Below are 15,831 nucleotides of genomic sequence, written 5' to 3'. Positions count from 1 at the left end.
AGGTAATATCAAAACTCTACCACCGCTACTACCTAACCCCTCTATTATCATGTCGTTGTTACCATTCATTGTCGTGAACTCTCAAATTTAATAAATGTTGTGACTATTGTGAATTTACAAGTTTTTTAAAACTCAACCACAAAAAACAAGAACTTCATTTGTAAAATTGAAAACTAGTTTTAGTTTTTAAAAATTTCAAAAACATAAAGCCAAATACCACCATGAACAGGCTAAGTTAAAATACTTCTTAGCAAAGTTAGTAACCTAGTTAGGGGCTTCTTATGGATATAATATCCGTGTTGTTAATTTAACAGATATGAATAGCATATATCAATCAGCTTTTCTTTTTACCAAGTCAATACTGAAATCCAAAAGCTTCTCCCCATCATTGATTTGATTCTCGCTTAAGAATCAAATGTACAAGAATTTCAAAATATCCACGAACTAAAGCTCTTTCGAAATACTTGATAAAGCAAATCCATTCTACAGCTTTATGATACTCTGCATGCATCAACAAATCTAATAATGCAGAGCAGATAAAATCTCATATGTGAAGCATTACATTTTATTTAAATTCTTCAAACGGCCTAAAAGGAAAAAGAAACTCGGTAAATGGCGAAATAAATCACAAATGTAAGGATTCCCAGGCAGTGACAGCCCGGGAAGTGAACAAAAAAATGGACCTAAAACTCTCACTACTTACGACAAGCATACTCAATGAAGTCAATTTAATTCAACTTGGCTAATCACTTCTAAGCAAAAGCCCTCACTTTACATGGACATTGGTACAAGCAACAAAACTTCCATGATAGTGGTCCCAATGTATGTCACTACCAGCAGATCAGAATATGGTTGTTGCCGCTTAGCCCCATCAAAAACTCTTTCATTAGCGAAGCTTGGAATTTCCAACTTTTGGGGGGGAAGATGGCGTTCAAAGCAGATCCTGAGTCTAGTGTCTCTCAAAATGGCCGGTCTATCCAATCTGAGCCGTTAATGTCTTTCCATACACTGCATTAATGTAGAATGCTTAAAATGCTGTCATAGTTGACAGTGTTTTAAAATACGAAGAAATTATGCACTACAAAATATTATGGGGGGAGAATCTCCTATATAATTTCTGAATTATAGTGTAAATGCAAAAGTTAATCGGACTAGCCCCATCAAATTTCAACTTACAAAAAGGATGTCAGAAGGGAGCCTCTAGTGATTCATCCCAGACTTCTGCACTTCCATTAGAGGCGTCCTCTACATCTTCCTCCATTGAAAGCCTAATATATTCTCTATGAGCAAAGCGATCCCATTCTGTCAATGTAGGATTTTCACGCTCCTGTTCACACAAAACATACACCAAGGAGGTTAGACTCATCGACAATAGCCAATAATACAAATCAAAAGCACACTTTTATCACATATTCATGCACCTGTCGAATAAAAAATGGGTCACGAGTTTCAAAGGCCATGAACTTATTTAGATTGAACAGGATATTGAAAACACTTCCAGACAGTCTTCCACCTTTCAGGTCACGCAGAGTTACATAGCTCTCGTCCTGCGTAGTGAAGAATTTTAATTTAGAATTAAGGAAAAAAATGTCATCGAAAGGATAAGTTACAACAAGATATCAGCCAAAAGATAATGAAAGACTATAAAGGAGGAACCAAAAAGTGCAACTTGGATTGTCATTTCTCCAGGACAAAACACAATTTTATAAACTGCTCACTAGATTGCATCAATTTTCAGCTATTGTGACTCCCTGACAACACAATGAAATATGATTAAACAATCAATTGAAGAAAGATTGAAAGACAAACCTCAGGTCCAATCATGTCAATAATCTGGCACAATATATCCTCAAAAAGCACAGGTTCTTGAGCCATGCACTCCATTCGATGCAATTGCTCCTCATAAAAAAATTGCAGTTCATTTCGTGTCAAAACTCCATTTCCATCCAAATCAATGCACTTGAACCTGACCATGACAAGTTAAAGTGAGTCAAAGTCAGACATAGCTAAGAAGAGTCAACCACAAAGGTCAATTTATAAATGCTGGCCTAAGGGTGAGCTTTGTGGGCAGGGTGAAAAATAAAGGGCAGTGGAAAAAGGTAGAAAGCTTTTAAAAAAAAATCAAAAACAAAAAAATAAATTGTGCAATTTCCCTACAATCATTCCAGGTACCAACCAGCCCAAAGTTAAAATTCAATCCATCATTCATGTCCTATTTCTCAGCTGTGCCTTTTCTTGACACTGCTATTGAGTATAATACCCTATGACACAAAGCTTGCAATATCACCGTCCTTGAAAGGAAAGACTTTGGATGTGTTTGGAACTATTTGAAAAACAGTTATTTGAAAAAATAAAACTCTTCCGTTGGATTGTTTATACCGTGCTAATATAAAAACAGTTTTTCTATTTTGATGTTTTCTTGATTTTGTACTTTGAAGTCACAGAAAACAGGGGAAACAATTCATGAAAAACTTTCTCATCAATGGTAAAACTGAAAATAATATGCAAATTGTTGTTACCTACTTTTGTCTCTTTCAAAAACTGTTATAAAAACAACAATTTTAGTACATCATACATGAAAATTGTTATTTCAAAAAATTGAAACTCTGGTCAGTTTTGAATAGGTGAAGTTTCAGCACCATGCCTTTGAGACTTGAGTATGCATATGTGAAGTCCAAAATCCAAATCAAATATGTCATGAACCAATTATCCCAAAAGCTTAAGTTATTGGGTAATGGTTTTATATTATATTTCTAACACGCCCCCTCACACAAGAGCCCATTAGGCTTGAAGCGTGGAGAATGCAGCGGGCTGCGTGCCATGGGCTGAAATTCAACTTTTTATTAGAATAATGGAGGCAACAAGGATCAAACTCTAGACTACTTATCAAAGAGGCTATGATACCATGTCATGAACAAACTATCCCAAAAGCTACAGTTGTTGAGTGAAGAACATATGAATGGTTTTATATTATATTTCTAAATTCTAACAAAAGAAAACATGATATCTACGTGGTTAACATAATGAATCATCATCATATTTGCATCTTAGACATCAACTAATCCGGTGACATCTTAACAAGAAGGGTGAGAGGATAACAAATGAAACGGAAAAATGAATGAGAAAAAGTTACCAATACTCAAGACTCGGCTCAGATGATTTATCCTCTTCTGACAGTATGAAATAAACAAAATCTTCATAACCCATCTTTCCCTCAACTTTACTAGTAAACCTTCTTGCAACCTGTGATTATATTTAACTGAGTCAAAATCAGTATCTTCAACAAATAATCTGATAAGTCATGAAAAAAAAAAGTGTACAGACATTGTATGTCTATTAGAAGGGGCAGGGTTGGAGGCTTGGATTGTCCGTGGCTGAACACCGCTATTTATCAAATCTCAAGACAAGCAGTACATAATATTATATCCACACAAACCTGAGAAAATATTCTATCGACAATTCGATAGGTGAGCGCATGGTTACCATATCTGATAAGATTCTCTTTGTCTATCAAGAAATCGTGATCTGTATCCAGCTCCCAAAACTTGCAGTATATAACATAGAAGTGCTCGTAAGAGAAGTACCTGCAAACAATATTTAAGGGAAGGTATAAAAGATCACTGCATTTTGATATAAATATATTTAATTCATTTGAATAAGAAACCAAAATCATTTTTTGAAGTTAATGGTAATGACATTTTCACAATATATCTACCTCAAAACCTTGTTGATGTCTTCTTCTTCATCAGCATGCAGCATTGCATCAATTATATTTCCACGCTTCAGCTCCCTCAGGGTAAGACGACCATTTGCAGATCTATTAATGTAGTAATATATTCTATATATTACAGTTTCAGCTGGGAAATTGGAAAAACAAGTACCATGAAACAACAGCATTACTCCAGAAACCATGACCAGCCTATGCCCAGATTTCAACAATCAACTTAGATTAACGTCATTTAACTGATTCTTCACAATCTCAGATAAATGAAGAATGACTCTTCGATATATATAATCATATGCATTATTACATTTTAATTGAAATTAGAAGGAAAAGCCCAAATAAAAATAAAGAAAGAAGTTATAAAAAAACAAAAAAAGAAACATAGACAATGAAAAATCATGAATGGATATTCTGTACTCATCACAATTTCTATTGGCTACTGATTCATTGACATTTTTTTATGAACTGAAAAAATTGAGTCAAACTAGTAGCAGTTATGCACAACAGGCTGAATAATGTCAACGCAGGATAAGAAAAAACGTTTATCAGTTTCAAAGGCAAGACTAAATGTAATAAACCTATGACTGCAGATTTGGGAAAAGCCTGCTGGAATAAAGAATAACCCCAAAAATGGTGTCTTTGAGAAAATAAGTGTAGCAAGAATCTGAAACTCTTTTCTGATATCCAAAATTAGATGAACCAATAGCCAAGATGGAAACAAACCGTATCTCTCTTGAAATTCAGGTGTGCTCTGCAGGAACTCCAGCCCTGGATGAGTTGTCAAAAGCTCACGTAGAACAGGTTTAAAATCATCCTGACATCAATATAGTTCTCAAAAAGGACGGACAGGAATATAATACCAAATTCAAGAAGAAGAAAAAATTGAACCCTAAGAAAATGAATCATTTCGGTATGAAATGAAAATCGAATAGACATATTTGATCGATTTCATCAGGCAATGACTGAGTGTAATGATCAGATGAGGAGAATAAAATTAAATGAACCAGGAAAAAAAGAAATAGAAGAAAAATACCTGGGTAAGGTAGTTGAGCTGTGGTTGCTTTAAAATTGTAAATATTTGGTTTGCTATATCCTTTGTCAACATGTTGCCATTAATCCAATAATCAATAAATGCTTTCCTATAGGAGCATTACAGATCAGGATTTATGCATAGGCATTAAGAAATAACAAGTACAGGGATCAAGACCCTTCAATTATAATTTCTATAGCATGGTAAGGAAAGAATTAAATAATCGATGTTTACTTCTTTCAAGCAAGAAATCAATCAGCATCGTTCCCAATTGAATTGAAATGCAAATTTACATGCATAACTTATTCTTTAACACAATGCACCACAACAGGCCCATTGAGAACCTCTCAGCCAGACCATGTATAGCATCATTTTTCAGCGCATTTGTTCTATCCACCAACTTGCTCCTTTTTTTAAATGTTTATGCTTTGTTTGGTTGGGTGGAAAGAAAATGGAAGGAAGGAAAACACGGAAATCAATGAATGAATTTGGACTAGCTCCTAGTCCAAATTCATTCATTGATTTCCGTGTTTTCCTTCCTTCCATTTTCTTTCCACCCAACCAAACAAAGCCTTAGGTTTCTCATCTTTCACCCTTTTTGGGCAGTAGAGCATCAAATATTGTATTATATGTCGTAGCGTGACGAATTGATAACCTTCATTACTAAACAGAAAAATTGACAAAATTAAATGTCCTCTCTAAGTAAATTATTCTGACATGCTTCACAATTTTTAGTAAAGGTTTGTTAGAAAAAATAATTTAGTACAGAGGTAAATCAACCGCATTACAGATATTTTAGTAGTATTTGCTAATACCAAAGAAAAAGAAAGGTTTTCAGTGGAAAAGAGGCTGAAAACATTTAGCTCATAGACTAAATGATAACTGTCTACAGTCTCCTCAACACACCATCATTTTTTTAAAAATGATAATATTCTCCTACTGTCCTGTTATGCACTAAATCAATATCATTCATTAAATGATTCAAAGGAGGATCTTTTCCAAAGCTCCAAACTCAACTTTTACAAATGCTGGAAATTCAGTTCTTAACATGCTCAAACACTAAAACTTAAGTATTGAATTCCAGCTGTGAAGTTTTCCAGTGTCACACAGACACACACCCATATAACTTCAAGATAATTATGTCCATCTTCAAGCAATTTCTATCAATTTCAAAGCCTGTACATTTATCATCACATGACAACTAATCTGATCATGAGACCAGATCTTTTATGATCTAACAACTTTCCTAGTCACTCCTTAGACTATTACTTTCCAGATCAGTGCCGAATTCTGAACTTTGCAATGATCTATTGCAATTTGCAACTGATTAAAAATCCTAAAAACTAGTTTAAGAGATATTTGAAATCCCAACTAATTTGGCAACGAAGGCAGAGCTAAATGGATTGTGATATTTGCATGTGGCATTTATATATAAATACAATAAAGCAAATGGATGAAAATATGTCATTATTACAGCATGTAGCCTCGTGGGGAAAACCTTGAGCTGAAAATGTGAAGGCATAGTAGTCAATAGCGCGTTATAGCGGCATAGCGGAGCGTCGCTGCCGCTACAGACTGAGTCATCTCATCGCAAATGGCGTTCGTTGCGAGAAACGGCGACAAATAGCGGAAAATCGCAGGTGTGGCTGTGAGGAGGGAGGGATTTGACGGAAAAGCCCTCAGTTTTAAAGCAGTGGGTGACTTTTTAGGGGCAAGATTGGAATTTCAAGGGAGGGAAATTAGGTCAAAGACAAAAAACACACTGAGAACTTCTCCTGCGCCTCAATTCGTCCCTGCTCTCTCTCAGCTGCTTTGCTATGAGTCTTAGTTCTACCACCCCCTTCTCCTGCGAAACTTCGGCCTTTACTGTGTACTCCCTCCGGTCCTATTTATAAGCATGAAAGAGAAGAAAAACCTTGGTCCTTTTTATAAGAACCAAATGAAAGTTTGAGCTATATTAATTAATTTTTTCCAATGATGCCCTTATTAATTCTAACTTGTAAAATGCGTCTCATTAATTATTCTCTTTGTTTCCCACTTTCCAACACTAATAACAAAGGGTAATTTTGGAAGTTTGTTTTGATTCAAGACAAATTTAATGCATTTTATCTAGTTTAACTACATTTCTTAAACTATGTGAATTTTTTTTTTGCTGCTTATAAATAGGACCGGAGGGAGTATTTCTCTGGCGACCACTGTTTCAGGTGGGTTTCTCTGCCCCCCCCCCCCCCCAATTCCTCTCTGTTTTTTTCCTTCTCCTTTATATTACTCTGGTTTGTTTCTTTTCCTCTTACCCTGTTTTTATTCTTTTATCTATTCCTTTGTTTTTTTCTGCAATGTATATAGTATTAATTATAGAAAATAATATTAAAAAATCAGTGTAGCAGCCATCTCGCTTTGCGCTATGCCGCTATACCACTTCTGGGGCCAGCCACTATCCTTACTATGTGTGAATCAATGATAGAACACCACTAGCACTACTTAGTCATATTCATTATAAACATTTGAGATTGAACTCGTGATGGGACTACTTAGTCAAGATGGCTCTAATACATCAAAGAATTACTCAATCTAAAGGGAGCTACGGAATGTTTATATCTCTAACAGACTCATCATTTGGGAAAGGGAACTAAACATTAAGACATCATATAAGAGGGGTAGTCTGTGAATAAGGGTATATGTGATGTTAAGATTTTAAGAACTTGGGAAACTCATAGGCGGTAGGCCTAAGGTAATCTTCAAACATCTAAATTCAAAAACCATCATCCATAGAACAAAAAAAGTACAAAAATAATGTTAAAAGATGAGAGTACAAACCTTGTCACGATACCGGTTCCATTATCGATCTTTCTGAAAAGGGAAGTGGAAAGAAAAGATGGTAGCTTGCATACTTCCTTAGTAATTGACTTGAATTCTGACATAGGAAAGAAACATACAAAACCAAATTGAGCTATTATTACAACTCTTTATTACATTACAGAGTATGTTTTAGATATCGCTATCTGACTCTTGGAAACATTTAAAATAATAAGTTAAATTCAAAATCACAAGAGGTATAATTGGTTAAAAACTTTGAATATGCTGGAAATTCCTTTTCCCCAGTTGCCAGCTGGCCATTCAGGATATAACCTACTTATGCGCAAATGCGCAATATCTTACCGTGTATCTGCAGCCCATCCAAGTGATCATGGAATAAATGGTCAATTCTAAACAAGCATTGGTCTTTTAGTTCATTTGGTGGAGGACGCCCATTTTGAAAGTAGAACTGCAAGCACAAAAGTTCTTATGAGCATGACAAAGAATAAAAAGGAGGTGAGGGAGGGGGAGAACTGAAAATGAAGAAACACACACACTTCGTAGACCAGGTGCAAAAGAAGAGTCTCACGGTCTCACCAAATAAAGATGTTAGGAAAACTATACAGCTGTACGTAATAGGATTAATACAAATGATTTGTTGCATGTTCATCAGATTTTATGATGAGTGTGGAATGTATCTTTCTTGGTAATAGGCTAACAGCATCGATGTCAGCATAAACAAAGAGGGAGAAGTTTTTCTGGCAATTTGCAGTCTATGTGGTCTTTTGGTACATCAGGTTAGAGCAGAATGCTGGCATAATATGGGTATCTCTCTGCCCCTCGACTTGGTATAGGAGAGGATTCTTTGTATGGCCTCTCTTAAATGTTAAAATAATAGTTGTTTCAAGCAAGTTTCCAGTTCATATATGGAAAGAGACTTGGCAGCTTAACTGCATTTATTTATCATTTCATCTTGTCTGATGTGTTTTGGTATTTTAGTTTAAGAGCATACAGAATCCACCTTATACATGTAGTTTAACTCCCTTAAATTCTATCAATTGTCTTTCACTATTGTCCAATATATTAAAAAAACACCAGACGTGCCTAACCTGAGGTATAACTTCTTTAACCGGCTCGCTCACAACCTTCAACGGAGAACCCAAATTAGAAGGACCAACTCTATGTTTCACTATGCGAGGGGAACCAGACGAACTCCTCGGTGAAAGAGGTGGCGCAGTGCCCGCAGGAAACATGGAAGGCAAAGAATTGCTCGTAGCATTTGGACTAGAGCAATTCCCCGGGACATTCAACGGAGCACCTGACTTCGCTTCATTCAGCAACGACGTTACCTGCACAAATTAGCAAGTGAATAAAATCACAAACGACGAACGCATTATTACTTACATTCCCCGTAGTGCTAGACAGGAAAAGCTCAACGATGTAAAGGAACTCAATAAATGGATGTAAAAAGCATTCCATTAATAACCAATATTCATTGATACACTTCAAGTATCACCAAGAGTTTGATTTTCCTTCCATAACAGTCAGAATTAATTACAATTCTCATCAGGTAACTAGGTTAATGGAATCTGATACCAATAATGATGCATATTTCTCACAAACCTTGAGGATTTTTCGATTCGACGAATATTATATAAATGATTACTATTCTATGAACAAATAGGGAATCAAAATCTCGCAATGTAGCAGCAACACGTTGATTATGGAAAATTGATGATAAAGAACATGGAAATGAAGCGTACCAATCGATTGCTTTCAGGAAGCGAGAGCCACTGGTCGAAGAGCGTCTCAACGAAGGCGAGGTTAGACTTGAGAGCCAAGGAGGAAACCTCCGGTAGCTGCAACAATTCGACCTCCAACGACGCCGCATCGGTAACGACCTCCATCGTCATCTAAACCGAATCTCTATCTCATTCACAAACGCAGAGAGATCAAAATCGATTCGATTCTGTATCAGCAGGAACCCTAGATCTGGAGAAGACGAAACGGAGCGGTGGTGATGATCTGAAGAAAAATTTGGATAAAGAAATAGAATGTGAGTGGTGGTGATTATGGAAATTTTTTTCTGCAGAGATCCACACGCGATTTTGGAGGGAGAAAAACAAATAATAATAATAATTCTTGTGAAAATAGATACTGGAAAAATATAATGTTTATTTGAGTGATTTTTATTTATTTAGCAATGATAATATAAAAATTTCAGTGGGTGACACGTGGACTTCGAATCTAATCATGGGTCATCGTCGCTTCTTGGAGGATCATGCGGGTTGAGTCAACACTAGTTCCATCTTCGCGTGTCTTTGTATCAGTGTTAAGTGAATGTAAACCAACTATGGTTTTTGACTTTTTATGCTTGAGAATGTGCATGAAAGTCTATTGGCAACACAAAAACAATCATAGCCAAAGTGTATGTGTTTGGTTTGGTTTAACCTTACATTCGATGGTTTTTTATTTTATGCTTGAGAATGTGTGTAAAACTCTATTTGCTTTCATCGCTAATGCTATCTTTGTTTGATGAGGATAAAAGAGAAAAAAAGAAAGAGAGAATATAATAAGTAGAGAGAAGTGAATAAAAGATGTAGTGGATTTTATGAGTTGTTTATTATGATAGAAATAAAGAAAAAAATTAGAAAAAGATAAATAATGTGAGCGAGAATGTAAAATGTTACTTTTGTGTTAAATGACATTTTTTTATCCTAAATATAAAAATATTGAGTAGACAATGACGTTTGTAGAACACAAATGATAAAATAGTAAGAAATATGAAGAAAAAAAAAATTATAAGTAGTCTCTCTTCTCCTTATCTCTTGTGCTATATTTGGTTGGGTGGAAGGAAAGAAAACACGGAAACCGATAAATGAATTTAGACTAAGATTTCCGTGTTTTCTTTCCTTCCACCCAACCAAACAAAGTCTTACGGTGTGTTTGGTGGGAGGTGATTTGAATAGAGAGAGTATGCCAAGAGAGATTTTGAAGAGAGATGAGTCACCCACCTGCGTTTGGTTCTCTATAGAGGGGGAAAGAAATCACGCGGGGCCCACTGCTTTATATCCTCTCCCCAAAGAGCGAAGGGATTAGGGAGGCTTGTTGTTTTGTTTTTTTTTTACTAATCAATCCTTGTAACTACTGTCAGAAATGGCAGCCAATAATTATAAATTGTGGGTAAAAATATCTTTGCATACAAATTAATTTTCTCTTTTTCTATTATTTGCTATTCACCTCATTCTTTCTCTTTTATCTCTCTTATATTTCAATTATACCAAACAACTTATCAAATCTACTTTATTTCTCACATATTTCTCTCTATTCAAATCTACTTATTCATGTTATAAACACTAGAAGAGGGGGTAACCCCTAGAGTGTAAAGAGATGGCACAAGAGAGATAAAGTAATTGAATTTCATGCGTGTATATTAAGCAAAGGAGCAAAAGTCTCTTACAATTGGTAATCGCCCTATTTATTGGGTGGGAGTTGGGCCTCCGTGTGCAATTGTCCTCAGTGGGCCGGTTGGGCCTCGCTGGTCGAGGTCCAGCCCACTGGCTTAGGGACCCGCCACTTGGTGGGCAACCCTCTAAGCGCTGCCCCTCTAGGGGCTCGCTTAGTCCACAAGACATCGAGTTCGAAACATGAGAGCTAAGTGTGTCTTTAAGAAAACCATAACTACCTAATACTATTCAGCGTGTATGCAGAAAAAGTGAAAATAAGATACTAGAAAAAGTGCTTGGATCCACATCTTTTGCTAATCTCTCTCAACTCTTGGACACAACCAAACAAGGGTGTTTGGTATCTCTCTTTGGCTCTTTGTCATCTCTCTTGTGTCCCTTTCTTTGTTCAGTAAATTACATGCACCAAACTATACGTAACATAAAAACACATAGTGTTTAGTTTGAGTTTAGTGTAAACACAATATGATTTTGTGCATCTTAATGTATGAAAGTAAGATAGAATTCGTCACAATCAATAGTTGTGGAATAACAGCACATGTGTAAGTTTGTGAAAAAATTTCTTATAAGATGATTGTCTCATTCAGAACACCTGGTTATATCCATAGCTATGTATATTTGAAAATGTAAAAATCAGATATATGAATTATCATATACAAAGAATCTTATTATTTTTCATAGTCAACAAATTAAATTACAAGCGCTAAATATTTGATTCCATAGTAAATTGTGTTCCGATAATGAACACTGAAGAAGGGTATAGGCCTCAAACCCTAGCAGAGCTCAAGAACGGTAATAAACTAATCCTTTAGATAAATGAGCAAAAAGTCTTCTACATATAGAGGTTTTTTTTGTCACTCCCTTTTATAGAGGTTACATGAGATCCCTAGTTTAATCTCTAATGCCCTTGTTGGGCCATACTACGTTAGGCCCAACTCCCTTACATGAGTCATTCGCCACCGGCAATTGCCTCTAAAGGAAATTCACTAATCTCCTAAGTCTGTCTTCTCGCCGGTGGTTGGGAATCTTCCCTTGAGATCATGCTACCATGGGCGAGTCCCTCTAGGGGTGGGGGGTTCGCCTAGTCCAAATTGCAATAGAATCACTTATACTCTTATAGTAATAAAAAAAATTTGTAAATCTTAATTTATATGTGTATGCTGGAAAATTTGTTACAACTCATTTCAAAGCTAAAATTAATTATGAAATTTTTTATCCAAATATGCAAATGTGTCTTGAGTTACGTGTAACTGTAAAACAAAACATACACTACTACTATTCCTCAATGATAAGAGCTGATAAATATATAGATTGAGAATGAGAATGTTAATACATAAAAAAAACACTAAAAAACTACACACTTAGCCAAAAAAGTGTGAAAAGAAAAACAAATAGATACTTTTTTAACGGTAAATAGAAATTTTTTTATACCCCGGAAAATACGGTAAATAGATAAATATTAATAAAACATTATTTTGAAAAAAAAAGTAAAAACACTACTTCATATATTATAGCATAAACCCTAAAACCTGGTTATCATTCACTACTGTCATCTCTCGTGCCACCGCCGTCAACCGGCCACGCTGCCACTACCTCATCTGCGAACGGCCGCCGTACGGAGGAGCTTCCCGCAAAGACGAGTCTCTGCACCACCAACAAGGTTACCGAGAAACTCTCGCTCTTTCCCTTCTCTATTCCCCTGTCTTTGCTTGCATATTTTTTTCTGTGTAAGGTCAAAGTTTTTGAATCTAACTATAGGGTTCATGAAGATGATTCATTCCCTTTCATATATTATTATAGATCGCTAAAAACTATATAGGAATTAGGAATTTTCATCTGTGTCATTTTCCTCTCCTTGCATATTATGATTGTTGCCAGTGATACCACAGTGCTTTTGATTGTGATTGTAGTAGTTAGTTTACTTTGTTTCTGGTTAGTGTCAGCGGTTAGTTTACTGTGAGCTTAAACACTGATTGTGATTCTATTGGTTATTAGACTTCAACAATGAAACATCTATTATACTAGCTATATGTTCAACTGTTGTATTGAATTTGTTAATTTGAGTTGTGCTTTTATTTTGTCTGTAGATTGGCTTGTAAAAGATGAGTTTAATATCTCAAAATACTCGCACTAAAAATGAGGCTAAGAGGGAAGTGGACACTAGAGAAAAAGAGACTGAAGCTGATACTCTGAAAGTGAACAAGAGGAAGAGAGATGGCAAGGGAGAGGAGCTGGTAGTAGAGCAAGTGAGGGAAATGAAGAAGCTGGAGAGTTTTTTGTTTGGATCTCTCTATTCCCCTCTTGAATTTGAAAAGGGAGATAATGGTGAAGTGGAGGCTGAGGCTGCTGCGAAGGTTTTTGATTTGTTTTTCACTGACCGTTCTGCAGATACTGTTGTCTCTGTTTACCAGGAGGATGCTGATCTCTCAGTTGGAAGTCGCGATGGTTATGATGCTTTGCAGAGAAAACCTGCGTGGGTGGATGAGGAGGAAGAAAATATCACTGTGAACATCGGCAAAGTTAACAGGTTAAGGAAGTTGAGGAAGGAAGAAGATGAGAGCTTGATCTCTGGTTCAGAGTATGTGTCGAGGTTGAGGGCTCAACATGTGAAGCTCAACCGAGGAGCTGACTGGGCGCAACCTGATTCAAGGACAAAAGGAGATGAATCTTCTGATGATGAGTTGACAGGTGAAGACAATGGAGCTGTTGTGAGCCGTGGTTATGAGGATGTGGATGACATTCTCAGGACAAATGAAGACCTGGTGGTGAAGAGCAGCTCAAAATTGTTGCCGGGGCATATTGAATACTCAAGACTTGTAGATGCAAATAAACATGATCCTTCTAATGGTCCCATAAATTCGGTTCAGTTCCATAGAAATGCTCAGCTTCTTCTTACTGCAGGGTTGGATCGGAAGCTTAGATTTTTTCAAATTGATGGCAAGCGGAACGCTAAAATCCAAAGCATCTTCCTTGAAGATTGCCCCATTCGAAAAGCATCTTTCTTGCCAGATGGGTCTCAGGTTATATTATCAGGAAGAAGAAAGTTCTTTTATAGTTTTGATCTTGTTAAGGGAAGTTTTGATAAAATAGGTCCTCTGGTTGGTAGGGAAGAAAAGAGTTTGGAAGTTTTTGGGGTGTCTTCTGATTCTCAAATGATAGCCTTTGCCGGTAATGAAGGTTATATTTTATTGGTTTCAACAAAAACAAAGCAATTAGTTGGTACTTTAAAGATGAATGGAACAATCCGTTCCTTAGCTTTTGCTGAGGATGGACAGTTGTTGAGTGCTGGTGGTGATGGCCAGGTTTACCACTGGGATCTGAAAACAAGGACTTGCATTCATAAAGGTGTAGATGAAGGTTGCATAAACAGCACGGCTCTTTGTACTTCTCCTGGTGGGGCACATTTTGCAGCTGGTTCAGACAGTGGAATTGTGAATATTTACAATAGAGAGGAATTTCTAGGGGGCAAGAGAAAGCCTATCAAAACCATTGAGAATTTGACTACAAAAGTGGATTTTATGAGATTTAATCATGACTCTCAAATATTAGCAATCTGCTCAAGCATGAAGAGGAGCAGTTTAAAGTTGATACATATCCCATCATATACTGTGTTCTCTAACTGGCCAGCACCAAATACAAGCTTGCAGTATCCCCGCTGTCTTGATTTTAGTCCAGGTGGTGGTTTTATGGCTGTTGGAAGCTCTTCAGGCAAGGTGTTATTGTATAAGTTGCACCATTACCAGCATGCCTAAGGTGGATATGAAGTACTGGCAAGATTTGAAAGTTTTGTAGCATTTGTTTTCTTGAAAGATTTTGAGACTTGAGTTGTATTTTATTGGAATGATTACCTTATGAAGCTTTATATTTTCCTGCTTAGAAGCTAGAAATAACAAAGCTTCACATGTTTTCTAATTTATTATTTATCATCTACTCTATTTATAATTGAAATACACTTTTATTTCCTATAGATAAACCCTTTTATTTGGACTTCACTTCCTTTTTCTCATGCAATTATAATGTTTTTTAAATGATATCCATGTGAGAGTAAAACGGGTTCAAGGATAGGAGGGCAGATTCATGCTCTTGCTTTTGACAGGAGGATACAATGGGAATGGATCCTCTCATGTCATTTTTTTTTTCTCATTTTGTTACTTTTATGTCTATCTCTCTTTTCATGGATACTTTAAGCGCCCCACTTGTAACTAGTTAATACATACATATAAAGAGAGAGATAGACACAATTTTCAACTTGAGAAAAATTTGACATCAGCGAATCCATTCCCCAACACACGAGTTAGTCTTTCTGTCAACAGCTCTTATGGATTTCTATTTTAGGTGATGACTTTTTGATGGCTTTGTGTGTGCTTGATGGGATGGAGGTGAAAATAAGGAATAAGGTTTCATGTGCTGTTAAGACTTATGAACTTATGATGTCTGGGCACACTGGTAATCAAGATTATGCTGTAGAATGCAGGCTGAAGGAGTTAACCCAAATACAGTAACATTAGTGGCTCTGTACGGTAAAACAGAGGCCTATGCTAGGAATGATCTACAGCATGTGGAATACAGATATCCTTGTCATCTTACATTTTATTGCATCTCAGCCTATTGGGAATCAAAGAGCAAGAAGGAATGAGCAACAAATCGAGGAACTTAAAGTTATGCTATACCAATTCTCAGACTCACAGAATCGGTGGTGGTAGAGGAACACCAAGTCCGTGAGTCAGTTTACATGATTTCCGTGGCTGGAATCGCAAACTCAAGTTAACTCATGAGTTTGACATCCAGGGAAATGGATTCTATAACCTGTTTTTTTC

General features: G+C 36.3%; 2 protein-coding genes across 2 annotated transcripts; one reads left to right on the top strand and one right to left on the bottom strand.

Moving 5' to 3' along the window:
• Window positions 1–434: 434 nt before the first annotated feature.
• Window positions 435–9,697, bottom strand: LOC130731324 (serine/threonine protein phosphatase 2A regulatory subunit B''beta-like). The gene is made up of 13 exons (XM_057583585.1): window positions 9,314–9,697; window positions 8,660–8,899; window positions 7,914–8,019; window positions 7,572–7,668; window positions 4,758–4,863; window positions 4,448–4,538; window positions 3,716–3,857; window positions 3,437–3,584; window positions 3,134–3,243; window positions 1,810–1,966; window positions 1,422–1,547; window positions 1,177–1,327; window positions 435–1,008 (listed from the first exon to the last, which is right to left on the bottom strand). Exons 1-12 carry the CDS (start codon window positions 9,461–9,463, stop codon window positions 1,187–1,189), a joined length of 1,614 nt encoding a protein of 537 aa, XP_057439568.1. The 5' UTR covers window positions 9,464–9,697; the 3' UTR covers window positions 435–1,008; window positions 1,177–1,186.
• A 2,820-nt stretch (window positions 9,698–12,517) lies between these two features.
• Window positions 12,518–15,006, top strand: LOC130731322 (U3 small nucleolar RNA-associated protein 18 homolog). Its single transcript, XM_057583583.1, has 2 exons — window positions 12,518–12,674; window positions 13,102–15,006. Exon 2 carries the CDS (start codon window positions 13,117–13,119, stop codon window positions 14,764–14,766), a length of 1,650 nt encoding a protein of 549 aa, XP_057439566.1. The 5' UTR covers window positions 12,518–12,674; window positions 13,102–13,116; the 3' UTR covers window positions 14,767–15,006.
• The last annotated feature ends 825 nt before the right edge of the window (window positions 15,007–15,831 follow it).

The sequence above is a fragment of the Lotus japonicus genome, chromosome 1, assembly GCF_012489685.1.
Source record: "Lotus japonicus ecotype B-129 chromosome 1, LjGifu_v1.2".
Classification (NCBI taxonomy): domain Eukaryota; kingdom Viridiplantae; phylum Streptophyta; class Magnoliopsida; order Fabales; family Fabaceae; genus Lotus; species Lotus japonicus.
This window is presented reverse-complemented; position numbering and strand designations above follow the sequence as displayed.